We start from the raw sequence: 18,415 nt of genomic DNA, 5'->3' as shown, positions 1-18,415 counted from the left end.
GTTTGATGAAACATCTTTACGATCATTACGATATTTTTCTTCTACCAAAAACAGTCAAAACTCTTTAGACGAGTTTAAATTGCCTGCCTGTTGAAAGGTTGATTCAGGTAGGATGCTTTATAAATTTTCATACCTTTTTCACACAAATTGAGATCAGTATTGTCTCCAAAGGCCAATAAATTTCAGTGCATTTGTATTCAAACGGTCTCCCATAAAAACACATGCTTTTTATTGAACTGTTTTATTGAACTCAGACATTAATCTGCAAAGCATGCCAACTAAAAGGCGGTCAACTAATAAAATGCGACTTCGGTTGGTAGGGTAAAAGGGCTTGAGTTGGCACAAATTAACCGACGGTTTCGCAATATGTTTGGAAGCTTCACGATTGGTCTGTTTGTGACTTGTGAAAGCAAGGCAACGCCAGGTTCTTTTTTATGATCATATCGATCAAGAAACTATTGTTACACGTTTTTACACACAAGACGGCTAGCAGGGGTGATCCCGGGGTACATTCGTCAACTCGAACGACTTAATAACATTTCCGTCATGGATTCAAGCCTAGAATGGAGCGTCTTCCCGTAGCAAGGATTGACGATCCGGCTGCGTAGTAATAAATAGAGTCTCGAAAGCCTGTATAGGCAAGCATGACCATCGCGTAGGACGTTACGCTAAATAGAAGAAGAATGAAAGCCGACCTCCATTCAATATAAAAATATAGCAATTCATTTTCCCGCTGGATCAAGGTGTTATAAATGACAAGGTGAAGTTGTTCAGAGCAAAATGACATTTCTCGACTTGACATTTCTCTTCCGGGGGCTCCGGTATAAAAATCGGGGAGGGGTGGTGCGGGGTAATGAAATTTGTATGCAGAGAGTGACAGATGTCCCTCACAATGTCGCCCCGCAAAAGCGATAAAAATCAACCTTCTAAATACATTATCCTTGCGCTGGATGCTCAAATTCGAACATCTTCAGTTCGAATCCTCATTTTGACAGCTCTTTTGACATCCAAGACGTCCATCCGTGCTGCCCCAAATGTTCTTTGGGAATCGACGCGCAGAAGGGAAGACATTTTCTTTTTCAAGCCGTGTGAAATTTCGGTGTGTAATTTTAGGTGTGAAATTTTAAGCACTCGCAGCACAGTCTTGCTAACCCATCGTGTTGGAATTTCTTTGCTCTCACTCTAAAAATTGCAGCAACCAGTGCGTAATTGCATTCGCTTGCAGCAGTTCCAGCTCTGTGGAATAAAAGAAAGTTGTGCAGCCCTCTACTTGACCGGCTAATTTTGCAGCCCGTGCCCGTGTGTGCCCTTGTCACTAGGAAGCCGTAACCAAGCAGGAAGAAAAAGGAACGCAAAATGGGTGTACAGATTGTCCCAATTGCCAACGGTGACCGTAAGTATCGGAATGCGCCAGTGTGCGCTGAGCTGCGGTGGCGAATGCTGGGAGTTTATCGTCTTTTTATGCTGAAATTTTTCGTGTGTTTCCTTTCCCCCTCCCCTCTCGGTGTTCTTCCCATCCCTTAGAGACCACCTTCCCCAAGCCGGGTCAAACGGCGGTCGTCCACTACACCGGCACGCTCGACGATGGCACGGTGTTCGATTCGTCGCGCACCCGCGGCAAGCCGTTCAAGTTCTCGGTCGGCAAGGGCGAGGTGATCCGCGGCTGGGACGAAGGCGTCGCCCAGATGTCGGTCGGCCAGCGTGCCAAGCTGGTGTGCTCGCCGGACTACGCCTACGGTAGCCGTGGCCACCCGGGTGTCATCCCACCGAACGCTCGGTTGACCTTCGACGTGGAGCTGCTGCGAGTAGAATAAACTGGAGCGTGCAAGCAATCGCTTCACATCCGTTTACCAGATGCAACACACACACACACAAATCACACACATACACAGTAACACATATGCATTGACCGAAGCACCGAATTGAAGAATGAGATAAAGGAGGAAGGAAGGCTGGATGTGGATGCAAAAAAGCAAGATAAGAAACAGCTACCACCAACCCGTTTCTTGCCCTTTGTTAGTCGAAAAAAGAAAAGAAGCTAAACATTCTTATCATCACGTATGTCGTAACAGTCAGATTGTTATCTTTCCGAGCCTCCGAAGACTCATCACAAACTGTAACAACAACCAGCCACAGCATTATCTCGTACCTAGCAGAGAACTTCCTATCATTGTGTAATCGGCGTTTTTTTCCTAGCTAAAGCTCTTTTTTAACCCTCTAGTCTTTGTTGGCGTATAAAAGCGTGTTTTTTTAACGAATGAATTGTACATTCACCCGCACACCAACGAAAGAGAAGAGAAAGGATAAGCCTTTTCTTCCCCTTTCTTATTCCAAAATTGCACTGATTTTGCATTTAACTATTAAAAACAAGAGCAATAGAGGGGGACGAAGAACGGTAGTAGTACAACATAGCGAGATAGCGAGAGCGGAATGTGAAATCAAAATCGCGAGAATCGATCGGAATACAATTAAGATAATTGCAAGCAAACGAACAAGTCTCCCCTTTCGTAGTGGAATCGAACATACATTTGCGAGCTAATTGAGATGATGATGGATAATGAGATGATAAAAATTGAACTTTCCATTTTTCCTAGAGAGCACACTACTAGCAGTCCAGCATGTTTGTCAAAGTTTTTGCTGTATCTTCTTCTCTTGTACCTTTTTAAATTAGCACATTAACCAGGGCATTTCCTAGTTCGTTTTTAAGCTTGGATATGGTTGTCCCAGAAACCCAGGAAGCATTTATGTCACCGCGCACCGTTAGTGGCAATATTTATTCGTCAGTAAAAGGGATGATCCTTCCTTACGAGGATGGCAACGCGAAACAACCACACCTCTTAAAATGTAACTCAGAAAATGGCTACACTCGGCTACAGCCAGCCCACCCCGGTACGTGTACTGTGTAACTGCCACCCCTCGGCGATGTGCAATCCAAACTCTCTCTCTCTTTACAACCTAATCATTGGTCAACGGTCATTGGTACTGCAATGTGAAAATGAATCTGAAACACTCAATAAACCATTAACTCTATACCAAATCAGAATATGGGCATGCGTTTGTTATTGATTTTTTGTTCTGTAAAACGAAAGAAAGCATCATTGAGGGTAAAACGTTTAACATCCAGCTTGGGTCAGCTTTGTTTCGGGAAGGACATTTGGAAGGATCTTTTGGGGTGATGTCATCATGAAGATCTTCCATTTTCTTTTCTGTTTCAATTACAGGGCATTCCAGGGGTTCTCATAGTTGTGGGACACTTCCTTGACTCTTTCTAATTGGAAATGAACTTTATATGATGGTAATTGGACTCTTGGCACCCTTTTTGGACAGGCTCCTTGGAAATTCCTGTCCAGCAAGGGTGCTATAGAGTCCAACTTCCATTACATTAAGTTCATTTCACGCAAGAAAGAGTCAATAAAGTGTCACACAGCTATGAGAACTCGTGGAAAACCCTTTAAAACACAACACGCATTTTTGTAATTTTTGGAATTGAAGACAGCCATTGATATATATTTCAAATAATAATAATAATTCTTTAGCCATTACCTACGTATGCAATAATGCCAACGTCCAAATAAATAAATGAAAACAGGAACAAAACTCATCCAAACACCACGCTTGTGATGAAATCCAACAATTTCATAAAGAAACAAGTTCACCAATTCAAATACTTCTCTATTAAACTACCACCATCTAGTAGAAGAACAATTCCGGAAAGTTATTCTCGTAGATTGGTCGCTGACCACCGGCCGCCAGGTGATGCTTGCCCGGCTCAATCATCGACGGCCCGTTGAGTCCCCCGTTGGCGGCAAGCAGCAGCGAACCGGCCTGTACACCGCAGGAAGCCGAAATCTGTCGTTCCGCCGACAGGGCGTTAAAGATTTCATTCAGCTTGTTCTGGATGACGTCGTGCTTGGGTTCGGTCCGGCGTACCAAATCCTCGAACGCCGTCTCGCGGAACGTGCGCCCAATTTGCATCTGCTTTTCGCGCGCCTCACGCTTCGAAGCTTCGGTCGGTTCGGCCAGCACGCGCTTCATCGACTCGAAGTTGTACTCGGAGGCGAGCGAGCGCTTCTGGACGCCTGGGGAGCTGCTGACGCTTTCGATGTCGTTGTAGCTCGCATCGACCACACTGTTCCGAACGGCACCTGGGGAGATGGGGGGATTAGCAAAAAGGACACACAAACAATCCCTTGAATCAATGACTTACTGTGCGTGTCAACCCACGAGTGACGGTGCGCCGATATGTCCGTCTGGTTGAGGGCGTACGGTGTCCCTGTCTGGACGCGGTTGCACTCCAGCCCGGCCTGCTGCAAACATTCCGCCACCGCCAGCTTGTCCACGAGCAGATGGGGCAGGTTGGTGTTCAGCGTGCTCGGTGCACTCTTGTCGTTGTCCATTAGCGGGGGCAGCAGATAGGAAGCCTCCTCCTTGCGTGCCTGTATCAGCTTCTCGACGTACTCGACCAGCGGCCCGACACCGGTACAGCGTCCGAGCAGGATCAGCAGCGAAATGGCAATGCTGTGCAGATTGCAGCGATGCTTTGGCGATAGTTCCACCTCGGTTACGGCCACTTGCTGTACGCTGTGTGTGTGTATGTTGGTGTGAATAAGATGGGAAAAAGGTCATTACGGGGGGTGGTAGTGAAGAGCTAATTGAATTCGTTCGATTTAGAGAATGAGGCGGAAGTGTCCTCGGAAAAGAGAGGGCGAATATTGATTTTTTGCGTGGATATTTTAAGAGAAATCAATTGAATTTGGGGAGGAAGAATTCAAGCACGAGAAGGATGAAACAGTTCGTTTGACCTATGACTTTTGAGTTGATTGCATGCTATGACCGCTATTTTCTACTTTCAAGTGCGAAATTGATACTTAAAAATCATTTGAGGCTAGTTTAATTATCAATTATAAGGTAAGAGAGCATTTTTTGAATAATATGTTTCAATATAAATTGAATAATAACATAGATAAATAATATTTAACGTGGCCGTTACGCCATACATCGAATGGAGCGAGTTTAAGCCTCATCAAAGACACAGACATAAGGGGCTACTACGATTGTTGTTCTGCCTAAATACGAGATAAGCCCCATACACGTTTACATCACCATGGAGATCATGTTGAAGCTTCTTCTACCCCCCAAAGACAACATCCACATCCCGATAAGGAAACTCACCCCAATATGAACAGCAGAAACTCTTGCATCGTTTCACCGCACGCCATCTCGACGATCACCAGTGCGATCGTGTTGTAGGACGATTTCAGCACCTCCAGGTGGTTCTCCTGCGACATGCTCTCGATGATGGCCTGCAGTATGTTCGAGCCGTACTTGTGCGTGAACAGTATGTCCGACCGGGACGGCGTTTCGATCGTCAGCGTCGGATAGTGGCTCACGTTGATCACGTTCAGCAGATGCTGGTTCTGGTGCCGATCGAGCAGCTGCTGGAAGATCTGCATCACGATGATGCGGATCGGGATGGAGGCGGCCCGTGCCATCTTGAGCAGCGGCTGCAGGAACGACACGGGGAATGCTTTCTCGAACGAAACGGTTCGGTATTGGGTGCCCACCTTCAGCAAACTCTTCAGCAAAATGTTCTGCAGCAGATGGTCACCCTTGCTCTTGTGCGACGGATCCGGCACCGTGTTCATGATGAAGAGCATTATTTCAATCTTCTGATAGTCGGGATGATGGTTGGCGAACTCGCCCAGTGCGTTGATCAGTGCCTCCTGGTACTGCGTCTCTTCCGGCGTTGATTCGTCGTGCTGCGTGCTAACGCTCGTCTTCAGGTGCATCAGCAGATTGTTAATAATATCCAGTGCCGATGGGCCGACACTTTCACCCGCAGCGATGGCAATAATCTTGGAAAGCACGACCGCAAGCGAGGTTCGCGTTTTGGGCGAGGAAGTTAGATTTTGGTCCAGGTGCGACATGAGCGTTTCCACCACCGTGTACGAGTACTGCGGTTGAATCGAGATCATCACAATGCGGAACGTGTCGATCGCGAACTTGTTCGGCACCCACAGCTTATGATGGTCCAGATGCGTGAGCAGCGGTTTCAGCACCGATTTGATATGCCCAAACGATGCCCTGCTGACCAGCTCCCGCAGAACCGCTTCCGCTAGCAACGGTGGCGTCGACGGGGTCGCTTCCGTGTCTGTCGATTTCGACGGCCCCGATTGCATGTTAAACAGCAGCGAGGGAACAATCTTTTCCATGTGCTGCTTCTCCCAAATGTTTGCCACCAAATCGTCCGACACCGTCTTGCGGATGACGCCCTGCAGCCCCTTGATGCCGGCCATCCGGATGCTGTCGCGCAGCTCCATGTCGTCGTTGTTGCCGTAGCACATGGAGGAAAACTTGGAGATGAAAAAGTCATACCGCCGATGGTAGGACGGTGTGTCCTCCTCGATGTTCGCGAATCGCACGAACGAATTGGTGGCCATGATCTGCAGCGTAGGATTCGTGTCCTCCAGTAGCTTCTGCACCATGCGCAGGAACGACTCGACAAACAGGTTCAGTATCTGGGCGTGACAGGCCATCAGCAGCAGATCCATCGCTTCCATCGCGATCTCGACGAACTTGTACCGCTTGCGGTAGATGTCCTTCGAGGCACGCTGGTACAGATACTCCCCGATCCGGTCCAACTTCTCCGGCGAGCGCAGCGAGTAGAAGGTGAGCTTTTCCATGTTCGATTTCACCAATCCGTCCTCCGGATTGGCCGGAAAGATGTTATCCACCAGCCGCTTGTAGCGGGGCCGCAACGCCGAACAGCAACCGCAGCAACCTGCAATCAGTAGATTCACGATTAATTTTCTCATCCAACAGCAACACCGGGGCCGATGATGTTTGGGGTAGGAATTTCGGTCCTCAAGCAGTTTCTTCCATTTCTTGCCAGGGACTCGGACTGTTTACCTAGCATTTTCGATAGGAGTGAGTTGCTGGAGCACTTGGATGAAGCAAAAAGAACGCACACACGCACTCGGTGATGGCAGTGGAACAAAACTACTTTGCTAGAGGCTTCTTTCCCTGCCTTGCTGGTGATTACACATCACAATCGCACACGCCTGGGTTTGTGGGAGGGGGACTAATTGGGGCGCATTTTTATCGGAAACACAAAACACCAGGGACGCTTTCGCAAAAGGCAGTGTCCAGTGAACGGAAAGGTGGGTGATACGAACAGAGCGAAGGAAGAGGCAGAACTGATTTTTGTTTCAGCCGCGATTGACGCATGACGTCATACTGGTTCGGTTTCCGTATCAGCTGTTTTTGAAAGAGATTTTTTCGTGTTTTGGGAGTTATTTAATCTTCTAGCTTGCACAAAAATCAAATTTTATAAGGAAAGAGCAATTTTTAATTGAATATTCAACGCTTTCGCAATTAAAAGGTAAATAAACATTTTCAAACTGTCAAAAGTCCGTGTCCGGTGGAGGTCGAGCAGTGCTGCATGATTTCGAGCGGATTTAAAGTGTGCATCCCGAAACCGTTGCAACTTCGCGAGGGAAAGGTATTAAAATTGATTTTTACAAATCATATTACGATTCGATGCATTTTAGAGCGAAAAAAAGGTACAAGAAGTATTTGGTTTACATATCAATGTTGTCAAATTATTGCTGTAAGCATGTTAATAGGCAAGATTAAGAGATTTACTTCTCACAAGGATATTAACTAGTGGAAAGGAATAAATATTACATAGAAAATCACAAAGCAATTCCAATCATAATTGTTCCATAGTTCGCAATGTCTATTTAATTTCTTTTCATTCAATAAATCTCATTTTACTACAATAAAAAGGCCAGGGCAAGCTCAGAGTGAGAGTTGAACTTTATCCGGGCTTGTAGGAGCTGGCGTCTCCATGTGTAGATTCGTTTAGAAATATAGAGACAAAAAATAAATAAATAAATATTTGACTCTTCTATTGGCTTTATATTCATAAAACACCATTACTTTTTTAAATAAATATATTATTTCAATAAATCTGCAAGTAAATGCATCAATTCTAATTCCCCAAAACGGCCAGTGCATTATTTAATTGTCCTTAAATCGATATTCCACCATCCACAGCGAATAGTTATTATCCTGCCGAGTACCTTTTCCGTGTAGTCCGGAAGTAGTCAACCCTGTTCCCGTGCAGTCACGCGATGGCTCTCGCTCTTACCATTACCCTCATATCAACCCCCCTCGCCCACAATTCCCTTGGTAAACATTAACCGTTTCCTACCGTTATGTAATAGGCCCTGCGACAAAACTTACATCCTTCGGTGCACTTTTTCACGAACGAGTCCAGGAACTCGGGCATCTCCAGCGGCTCGAAGCAGCATTTGATCATCGACATTGTGTGATTGGGTTTGGTTCGAACTTTACGTTTCACTTGCGTAGACAACGGGGATTGCTATTGGTTAAAATTCTGATTTTCTTGAGCAAAGTTAATTAAAGCTGAGCTGAGTTCGTGTGATAGTCATCGTTTGGGAGGGGACTTTTATACCAATTTACACGCTTGCCTTTAAAACTGAACACAAAACACACACATTGTATCACAAAGGAAGCGCTAATTTAATTAGCTTGAATTAACTTTTTAGCCGATATTACTGATTCATTTAGAACACTTCACACATACCCGGCCGACGGTTCCGTTTGATGCAGTATTTTTGCTCATGTGATACCAATAAAACAATGATTCACTTCTTGAGTGGGTGGGGAAAAACCACAAAGCTGCTGGCCTGTGCTGTGAACCACGAAACCAGGCAGGCAATTAGCCCTTCTTGTCACCGCGAAGGGCTAGCAATCAAACAAGGTCAAACTTTGAACTTTTCTTTCCCATCCACGACCACCCCATCCACGGCGAAGGGAAAGGAAAATTTCCCACAGGACACTTTTCCTTCACTCACTTCACTCTCTTGCTTTCTATCTCTCTCACGCAAACCCTCCTTCGTTCGAACGGTCTAAAAAAACGAAGCTTCCCTCACGCTAGTCCATCTTCGACTGGAAAAGTGTCGACCGTGCGGAAAACGGTGTCGCTTTTCCGACCTTTTCGACATGCGCACTACCTACCACTCTCTGTTTTTATCGATAACAGTTGACAAACACAGTCGCACAATCTCACTCTCTTTATGTATCACTTGTGGTTCGGGTTGAAGTTACAGGTTGTTTATGAATGGAATTTAAAGCCATTGAGGAAAAAGCTCACCGAGAGCTGCTGCTCTTTGCATCACTGTACCGAAATCCCTTGGGTTTGCTTTTTGTTTTGGAGAGTGTTTGTAAGGTGTAACTTTAACCGCGTACAGCTGAGCACGGTGCAATAAACCATATCGCACGTGGACTGTAGCGCAAAACTGCTGCTGGTGATGGAAAATGGCAACATCCTCCCTTCTGTGGATTGACTGACTGCAGCGATCCGAAACGGAGGTCGTTAGCTATCAATTGCGTCTGCGATCATCAACTGGCTCAAGGTCAGTGTGATGTGATTGAGTGAACAAATAAGTGTTGATGTCATCGAGAAGGCAGTTAGACGGGACAATATTGTAGGATTATTCCTTAAATAACTTTTTGAGTCGATTTTTTTACTTTTATAAAAAGAATTCAATCGAATCCAACGAACCCTTTACTCCCAAAAAACCCAATTCAAATTAGAAAAACTCAGAAGAACATGATTCTAATTGCACTGACGTCATACGAGAAAAACGCCCACTTACTAAGCCTTCAAGTTCACTTTCGATCGCCATAATAAGCAGCTCAAAAAACGAAAAAAAAAAAAGCTGAACCGTTTACTGTATTCTAATTACCATACACACACACACACACACACTCATAAACGCCGCTTATTGAAGCCGCAAAGTGGTAAAGTTCTGAGCTGGAACCAAACAAGAACACCCTTGGGCGCACTTTTCTCTAACCAACCGTGTGTGTTGTGCAGAGGAAGAAGAAGAGCAAAAGAAGAAAAAAAATAAAAAAAGCAGAGCAAAAAGTAAAAGCGGAAAACGCGAATGGGCGGCAGTGTAAGTGTTTCATTACTACTAAGGCGGCTGCGCGAGCTATTCCGGTAAAGTATTTTCATTTGGCTTTGGCGCTATTACGCAGGTTTGCGCAAAAGGGGGTGCTGGGGAGAGCATTCGCTTTCACCGCTTCCGGCCAGCTCGAGTGCGGGGGGGCTCATCTCTTTTTAAGAACGATTAGCAACGTGAAGCGCATATTTATATGAATGATTACTGTTTTTACCGATGCAATTTGCACCGGCCGAGACGCCCTTCCCGGCTGCACTTTCATAATGTGGTCCGGCCACACATTAGCGGCGTCGGCGGCGGTGGTGGTAATGCTTCGCGCGATCATTGCACAATAAATCGACCATCGTGCGCGCCACATAATCGACCGGATGGTTTCGTTGGCAATGCGCATAAGCTTGCGTACGCCAACAGCAGCAGCAGCAGCACGGGCAGCAGCAAAAAATGGGAAACATCCAAAACAAAACGCGCTTACATCGGTAACGGCTGGTCGAAGTAGGCGATCAATTTCACTTGTTTGTCCATTACAGCAGCAAGCGCGCATCCCTTGCAAGACAAGTGAAAAGAAAAGTCGCGCTTGTATGTGTGTGTGTGTTTGGGTACATGTGCGTGCATAAAGCTCATAATATTGTGCGCAAAAAATTCATTGACCGTGTACAGAAATTCGTGTGCAGCAGCACCTGAACAATGCACTTTTTTGTGCATACTCATACCACCATTGAGGGCTTTGAATAATCTTTCAAAAAAAGACAGCAATGCACGAAGCGACTAGCCCCGTCGCGCGAAAGGTGAGTGACAGCTTGATTGATAGGAAGTTTAATTCTTGCACGACAAACTGCAATCTTTTCTTAAATTAAAAAAAAAAATCATTTGCCACCAATAAATTTCCCAATTTCTTTTTTCTTTTTTTTTGGTGCTCATTATTCTTCCTTTCGCTGGCAGAACCTTTTCCTCCGCTTTTTGCGGTGTCAATCACTTGGAAGGAGAGAGAGAGGTTTTTTCACCCCTCATTGCGTTGCAATTCTGAGCTTGATTTAAACACATTGTCACACGAGCAAACACACACACACACACACACAGTCCTCACTATTCCTGTTGCGGGCGGTCATTACGTACGTTTAGCACGTTCGCGGGTAGAATAGAATCCGTCCGAAGGGACATGGGAATACGCCGTGATGGTCAAGGGAGAGTTCCCTTCCAGCTTAAGTGGGCGGTATGTGTGTGTGCGTGTGTGGTGTACTTGGCGAACTGTCAAGAGGAATTTCGGTGGTACTTCATCATCGTCAAGATCGTGGCGATTAAAGTGGCGGAGTCTTGGCGTGCGCATCTACCGGTCCGGTACTTCACCTTTTCAGCTTTCAGGGTGTGCTGGTGGAGAAGAACGAGCGTACATTTGCTAAGGTTGGCCAGGGTAAGGGAATTAAGATTTCTGTGGAACGATATTTACTTAATTTAAATGTTGCTAATAACTGGATGGGGAGAGATGAAACAAGAGAAAAAAGGGAATAAAAGATATAAGTAGTAAAAGTGATTTGAAAACTAAAGAAGAATATAAAAAAGAAACAGGAATAAACATGACAACAAAGAGCTGATAATAATAGAAGAAAACATGTATGCATGTCTGCAATAGTTTGTGGTGTTTTGGTGCTTTTTCCTATGTTTTTTCCTTTACTAAGCTTGTATTCTACAATTTACGTATTTAGTTGATCATTTACTAGTTTGTTTTATCATTTACTATTCATCTTTACGACTTACTTTCTTGTGTGCTTCTCTTCTCTTTCCCAAATTGAACTTTATATCATTATTATTTTGACTTATTTTGACATTTTAGTAAAGAAAAAAAGACAAAATAAAAGTAAAGTAGTAGCATTATAAGTTCCTGCTTAAACACAGCTTAACATAAATAAACAATAAATAAACGTATCAAAACTCAACACTTTACAAGGAAAGCAGAAAACCACACAACAATGCTAAAAAAAAAGAAGTAAACCTTTCCCCACAATTTATGGGAATTACTTCCCCAGGTAGTTATCATTACCATACGCGTTTATTTATTGTTACCCACCACACGGTACACTGTTCTGAAGGTGCTCATCGTCAATGTGCCTTCCGAAAAGTTTGGAACAGCTTCGCCCCCCCCCCCCCCCGCGGCCAAGAAGAACAGAGTTGTAGAACATAATTTCGTCATCCTTAGCGTAAAGTGGATAAGATAGCCGTAGGGGTAAATTATGCGAATGCACCCATTGGGACGAACCTGCGCGACGCTCGCAACCGTCAAGTGGACTGCCCTCTTCATCCTCTCCTGCTCCTGCCCATCCTCCAAACAATTCCATATTTCGTGTGCTTGTTTTCGGCGTGAGTGGTCAAGAAGAAGTCACTTGAAATGGGGCCCGCAAAGGCACCAGCACCGCAGAGGGCGCAAGGTAAACCACAACACACGTTTGGTTCCGGTTGGTTAGCCGGTTGCTTTATGGATGATCATGATGGGAGCAAAGGGGAGCGAGTGAGGGGGGGGGGGGGGGTAGAGGACCATCATTTCTAATGTGCATGCGTACGCCGCGGGCACCTGAAGCACCGATCGTGTGCGCCTTTTATCGCCTGTTGCCCGCAATCCAAAAACCCGATGAAGAAGATGTTTATCGCCACTTCATCTTGTACCAAATGGGTGTTCCTTTCTATCGCACTTTGCTTCGTTTGATCATGCCAAGGGCAAGGGTCTGTTGTTTTCGTGGGCATTCGTGGGCAACCGCAAAGTGCATTGGTATATGGATGTAGGTTAGCAGGGACGCATGGTGGGATTAATGTTTGTAATTGAACTTTGATAGTGATCGGATTTCGACAAGAGACTATCGAGAAGAGATTGGAAAAATATTAATGATAGTTTCAAGAAAACATATTAATTATTGACATTTAAAGTGTAAATAAATATATAAATAAACCTAAAAAAGAAGAACTATTTAAATAAACAAAACTTTACAAAATAATGTAATCAAAAGCAAACATATTAAATGGAAAAGAAAGGGATGCCAAAATCCAATAAGAAGGTATTAAAAGGAGGAAATTTAATAAGACATTACTCCCAACAATAAAAGAGAAGCGATCAATCCATTACAAAACGAAAGAGAGTAATTTCTTAAAGGTCTTACCACACAAAACCCTAAGGTAAACTCTGCACAAACACGAACTCACCAAAGCAAAGGCACCGTTTGTTTGAAATGTATCTTTTACTCTCCAACGCGATACAAAAGCATACAATAACAACACAACACCAAAACCACTCTCCAGAAAAAAAGCATCCCGCTGCGTCACGCACCCCCAAATAAGTGAAAATATCATTAACGCACGCGGGGCCAACCAAACAACCACATAAAGGGCACAAGGCATCAGGTGTCTTGCAGGCCCTTTTTTGTGTCCAGGCCGTCCCATGCACACAACATAATCACAATAAATCCCGAACAATAACCAGTGCATTGGCCGACCAGGGTCCCACTGGCACGGTCCCACGAAGCCGAGGCGGCCGTCGTCTAAATTATGTCAAGCGATAATTCTTCCGGAGCGCGGACTTCGCTTAATCCTAATTAAATTTTTGCACCAAACATGCTTTCCATGCGCGTTTGCCTGTCTGCCTGCCTGCCTTCCAGCCAGCAACGGCCACTTGGACTGTGACTTAAAGGATAACTAACGAAACGCGGAGAAGCAAAACTGCATGCGAAATTCATAACCTAACGAGCGATTGCGATGGCAACGCAGTGCGCACCCCGGACGCAAAGGCGTGTTGCTGTGGTGTGCACGCTTTTTTTCGTGGTTGTGGTTTTTGCGCCACGTTTCCTTTTTGCAAAGCCCGTGCACGCCGTGTTCCTTCCCGAGGCATCGAAATTTATAGAGATGTTACGCTCAAAAGCTAAGAAGGAACGTAAGGAATCACCGCCGCCGCCGTTTGCCGTCATATCCCTTGGGGCGACACTTTGGCTCATCGTCGTTTGGCGATGCGCGACTCAATTTTCGCTGCTTTCAGAAGAACTTTAATTCATATTTTTTGCACACACTTTTATTTCCTTCTGATTTCGGCACCAGGCGGCATCGGTTGCTGTTGGGTGTCTGCTGTCGAACTGTTCGTTTTATCAATGTGCTTCTCTCTTTTTTATTGTTTTATAAAATATTCTTGCGTGTCTCAGATGCGTCAAACCATGCGCGCGCAAGCGCTTTGGCTGTGGAGTTTGGAATTTGAAGGTTAGACACCTTTTTGCTACAACTGAGAATTCCTTGTTCTTTGTTTTTTCGGTGTTTTGTGTTGAAGTGGCGAGAAGTTTATTAACATAAAACGTAGAAGGATTGCCTTAAGAAGGTTAGGGAATCATAAAGGGAACTACAAATCCTGTCTAACAACCTGAAAAAGATTTTTCACTCTGTATTCATTCGGTCTAAATTAGATTCGAGCTATTGATCTGTCATATACAAAGTCGTGAGTATAACACTACACCATGAGGGAGTTCGGAGAGAGACAAAAAATTAGTTGATCAGGTGGTGACTAACTCTTTGGATTTGCTTGATTATTTTATGTTTTTAACTTATAAGAAATATAATTTAAGCAATATTCATGAAAACCTTGCAAAACGAAATGTTTGACACTCATGCCACCATCTACTCGTCTGCAACTGCCTCGTTATGTGCCGTGAAAAAACGCATGTTTGCATATTTTCGTCTCGCCGGGCTACGTCGCGCAACGCGTTTGTGCGTGAGAAAAGCACAAGATTTGAAGAAAAATGTTATTATGATTCGTGTTGGAGCATGGTTTAATTCTACGCGCAGAGGTACCGAAATCGAAGGAACCGGAATTTCGTTAGTCGCAACACTCCCGAACGCATCGATCGTCGATCATTCGCATCGGTTCTATCGTGCCTGGAGCTATGCGCTTGCTGTTAAGCAAGTGTCCCTTGAGGGCTTTCTTTAAAGTGAACCGCCAAACAGCTTGACCCTTCCGCAAAAGCTCGCCGTAGTGCGTAGGCTGATAAATTGAGCTGCCTGCAATGTGCATCATTAATGCAGGCGAGCCCGGGCCGTGTCGTCGGCACACCACCAACGTACACGTGTTTCGCTGCGATCGCGGCGCATGTGGCGCAATTGGTGCACTGATTAATGGCAACCCATTACGGGAGAAGCGCAAGAAGAGAAGAAGTCGGCGAGAAAGGCGTTTTGGCGTTTTGGTGTTTTGTTAATTAAAACCCATCGGCACGCCACAGGGGGATGAAAAGGAGTCTTTTCCAGGCTTGTGCTAATAATTTCACACTTTCCTACACGGTCCCTGTGGCGATTTTGGCAAACTCGGCGAATACTTGTCGATATCATTATTACTGGTCGTTGGGTTTTTTTGTGTGGTTTCGTCCCTCTGCAGATAGGAATCCTCATCAAAATGATCATCGCTGTTTTGTTTTAACATCTACGTACATCTCTCGTGCAAGGGATCATTTATTCGTTTTTTTTTCGTGGTCGCCGCCACCACCGCCTCACGTTTATGGTAAGTAAAGAGTTTAAAATTTATAGCCAACCCATAATCGTAAAACATTAACGAGTATTGAATGAGGTATTCTGTTGAATTGCATATTTCCCCGGGACCATCTTCCTCATCCCCTCCTTGAAGGACACATTCCTTGATTGTCTCCGGTGTGAGCATTATTGCGACACTGGATTGCCGTTATGTCGCGCAGCGGGTCACTGAACTGCGTCATCAATGATGGGGATTGGGATGATTTTTGTTTTAAAGTGCGTAAGTTTTGCATCATAACAGTAAGGGTCAGCTCATCCTTAATTGAGTGTGCATTTAATGAAATAACAATCAGTGATGGACATGGAGGGGAAGTTGACTATGTTTAACAGTCATTTTTACACTCTAAATGTCAATGTATGTTTGTGTGTTTGGTTAGGGATGTTTTGTTGATAATTAATGATCGAAACAATGGTTTTAAATTGGTACCACAAAAGTTGTTGTTCATTAATTTGAACTTATGAAGTGTGAAATAATGTTATAAAAATGTTAATTTAAAGGCAATAGAATCGATTGTAGCTCAAAGTGGCGCCCTTTTTATTGTAATTATTAGAACGTTTTGTTGATTCAGTTGTGAAGGGCTACTGGAATACACAGCAGAGGAAGCAAGAATTGATTAATGAATAATTGGAAAGGGCTTCATTAATATGTGGCATGTAATGTGGGCTATAAAGCTCAGTCAAACAGTACAAAAGTAGATAAAATACAGACAAGCCAATAAACGTGTATTAATTTTACATTTATACATTTGCACAAGACTTCTTCATTTCATACAAAAACCATACAAGACACACGTTCAAAGACCGACGTCAACATAAAATTCTCATCATAACTCATGCAACCGTCAATGTTGATCTCGACATTTCTTCTTTTCCTTATTAAACCGCGGGTATTTACAGTGGCGCCACACAGCAACTTTGCTCCCAATTCTATCCACCACAGCGACTAACGAACCCTTTTGCAAGCAAATAATTAATCACTCATATGAAATCATTCCTTATCAGGCCACTGGGCACAAAGTTGTCTTAGTGTGTGTATCGGTAGGGCCGCAACACCATCATTAACCGAACTGGCGGCAGCTGGCTGGCTGTTTTATCCAAACACGGTTAGCATCCGTTTGGGCCATTCTCATAAAACAGCAATTATGCGCGAATCATAAGCGACGAGTGCGGTGCTTCGTGCAGTGCTTTTTGGGGTCACATTTTCGATTGGATGCGGAGCGAGCGCCTTAAAGCCCCGCAGTGTGCATGCATGAAGGATCGCGTGGAATCAATAATCTTTAATTGCGCAGCCTTCGGGTCTCCTGGTGCGATACGACCTACCGATGATGGTACGTACGGCGGACGCTGTCGATTGATGTTGAAGTAACCCAGCATATCATGTTGATGCTTTGTGCCCACTCACTCACACACACACACACAAGCGCGGCTATGCTTTGTGCCTTTGCGCGAGATCATCAGCCGCGCGGCGCGAAGGTTGCGTCAAAATTTCACTTTCAATCACACGCTTTGGGGTGCTTTTTTCGCACGCCAAGGCAATGTTTCGCCCATACCCTACCCGGGGACAGATTTTGGCACTGCTGGGACCGTGCAATTGCAGCCGAATGGTGAAAATTGCAACCATCTGTGTGCGCACTGGGCAACCGGTGCGTTGTGCAGCCACCTTGTCACCTTGTTACGTGCCAGTGGTGGTGGTGAGTGTGCGCGCTAAAACCTTTCCGTGCAGCGCTGGGACGGGGAGGAGCGGGTCTCACACGAAGGGGGGAGCTGTGTTCCTGGCTCGCGGGGTTGACTGCCATTTAGGGAAGGTTCAGTGTCAGCGTCGGTTCAGTCCGTGTGCGCGAATGGGGGGGGGGGAGGTTTTCACGACGAGAGTGCACGGTTTTGTGACGGTGTAGTGAGGATCGTCGACATTGTGTTCGTGCGGCTTGGGTCGACATGTTTTAGTGGTGGCCTCGTGCTATCAAACTATGCCGAAATGAGGGGCGGAGAGGAGATTGAGCGAAAGAAAACATTCATTAGCGGCAGTTGGGGTGGTTCTGATGTCGATTTTGGTGGGCTGAATGTAGTCAGCTGAGGCGTTTGATGATGAAGTTGTACGAGTTGTTTCCTGTCATTTGGTCGTTGGGTGTCTCAGGTTACAATTTGTCATAAAGGGTTGTTTTGGGATGTTTTTTTAAAGGGCATTTTAATATGGAACAGAAGCTCGTTTTTAATTATTCTTTATTGTACTACATAATTCAAGAAACTTTACTTTGTAAAAGGCATACAGCTTTGACCTAACAAAAGCGATCAGAACGAGTAAAGTAATTGTGTAATTTGTTTTACAAATATTTATGATCAATTCTACTTTAATCTCAACATCTGATCCTCATCAAACCGATAATCTTAAAAGCATCCAGCAGTGCTCTTTAAAATTGAACTTTAAATGCCCTCTCCTCCACCCACCGGGGTACGTAAACCTGTTTTAATCGTATGCATTCCACCGTAAAACTAAAACCTTCTTGCCGGAAATGGTGTTTGTTTTTTTAATTCACAAAAAGCAACAAAAAAAAAACAAAAAACTAACACACAACTCTGATTGACGCTTTGAATTGGTAAGTATCAAACCAATCAAACAAACAAGAGTACCACCCTGCCTCACGCGGCCCCAGCTTTGAATTTGAACGGTTTGTTGGGCCCCACAAAAGCGGATGTTCTGCCAGGCGGTTTGTTCTCGTTCGCATGCACCCTCGTACAGCGCGGGAAGGAAGGGGAGGACAAATCGTCCGTCTGGTACGACAAACGACAAAACACGACAATTCGGCACCGACCGAAAACCAACCACGGCTCATTATCGCTGCACGCTCAACTAAGCAGTTCTAATTGATTGACGCGAAGGT

At 44.9% G+C, this 18,415-nt stretch overlaps 2 protein-coding genes across 4 annotated transcripts; one reads left to right on the top strand and one right to left on the bottom strand.

The window, feature by feature from the left end:
- The first annotated feature begins 925 nt into the window (after positions 1–925).
- Positions 926–3,043, top strand: LOC1280504 (peptidyl-prolyl cis-trans isomerase Fkbp12). 2 transcript variants are annotated; one of them, XM_061661051.1, is made up of 3 exons: positions 926–1,099; positions 1,196–1,393; positions 1,525–3,043. In XM_061661051.1, exons 2-3 carry the CDS (start codon positions 1,357–1,359, stop codon positions 1,812–1,814), a joined length of 327 nt encoding a protein of 108 aa, XP_061517035.1. In that variant the 5' UTR covers positions 926–1,099; positions 1,196–1,356; the 3' UTR covers positions 1,815–3,043. The 2 variants fall into 2 exon arrangements, with proteins under 2 accessions (XP_061517035.1, XP_061517036.1); XM_061661052.1 differs by having other exon boundaries at positions 1,030–1,113.
- Positions 3,044–3,468: 425 nt separating this feature from the next.
- On the bottom strand, positions 3,469–8,984 carry LOC1280505 (protein EFR3 homolog cmp44E). Of its 2 annotated transcripts, none has more exons than XM_061661040.1 (4): positions 8,248–8,984; positions 5,173–6,781; positions 4,208–4,581; positions 3,469–4,145 (listed from the first exon to the last, which is right to left on the bottom strand). In XM_061661040.1, the coding sequence occupies exons 1-4, from the start codon at positions 8,327–8,329 to the stop codon at positions 3,691–3,693; spliced, it is 2,520 nt and encodes an 839-aa protein (XP_061517024.1). In that variant the 5' UTR covers positions 8,330–8,984; the 3' UTR covers positions 3,469–3,690. The 2 variants fall into 2 exon arrangements, with proteins under 2 accessions (XP_061517024.1, XP_552016.3); XM_552016.4 differs by lacking the exon at positions 8,248–8,984 and adding an exon at positions 6,910–7,390.
- Positions 8,985–18,415: the final 9,431 nt, after the last annotated feature.

Source organism: Anopheles gambiae, chromosome 3, assembly GCF_943734735.2.
Source record: "Anopheles gambiae chromosome 3, idAnoGambNW_F1_1, whole genome shotgun sequence".
Classification (NCBI taxonomy): domain Eukaryota; kingdom Metazoa; phylum Arthropoda; class Insecta; order Diptera; family Culicidae; genus Anopheles; species Anopheles gambiae.
Note: the sequence above shows the minus strand (reverse complement) of the source record. Positions and strands in the feature narration are given on the sequence as shown.

What these genes read in the sequence shown, in the direction of transcription:
- LOC1280504 (XM_061661051.1), top strand. Translation starts at nt 1,357, where the DNA reads ATGGGTGTACAGATTGTCCCAATTGCCAACGGTGACC. An exon ending in CCCAATTGCCAACGGTGACC is followed by an intron (nt 1,394 to 1,524) that starts GTAAGTATCGGA and finishes CCCATCCCTTAG; the next exon opens with AGACCACCTTCCCCAAGCCG.
- LOC1280505 (XM_061661040.1), bottom strand. Translation starts at nt 8,329, where the DNA reads ATGTCGATGATCAAATGCTGCTTCGAGCCGCTGGAGATGCCCGAGTTC. An exon ending in GAAAAAGTGCACCGAAGGAT is followed by an intron (nt 6,782 to 8,247) that starts GTAAGTTTTGTC and finishes TACTGATTGCAG; the next exon opens with GTTGCTGCGGTTGCTGTTCG. An exon ending in TTTCTGCTGTTCATATTGGG is followed by an intron (nt 4,582 to 5,172) that starts GTGAGTTTCCTT and finishes ACACACACACAG; the next exon opens with CGTACAGCAAGTGGCCGTAA.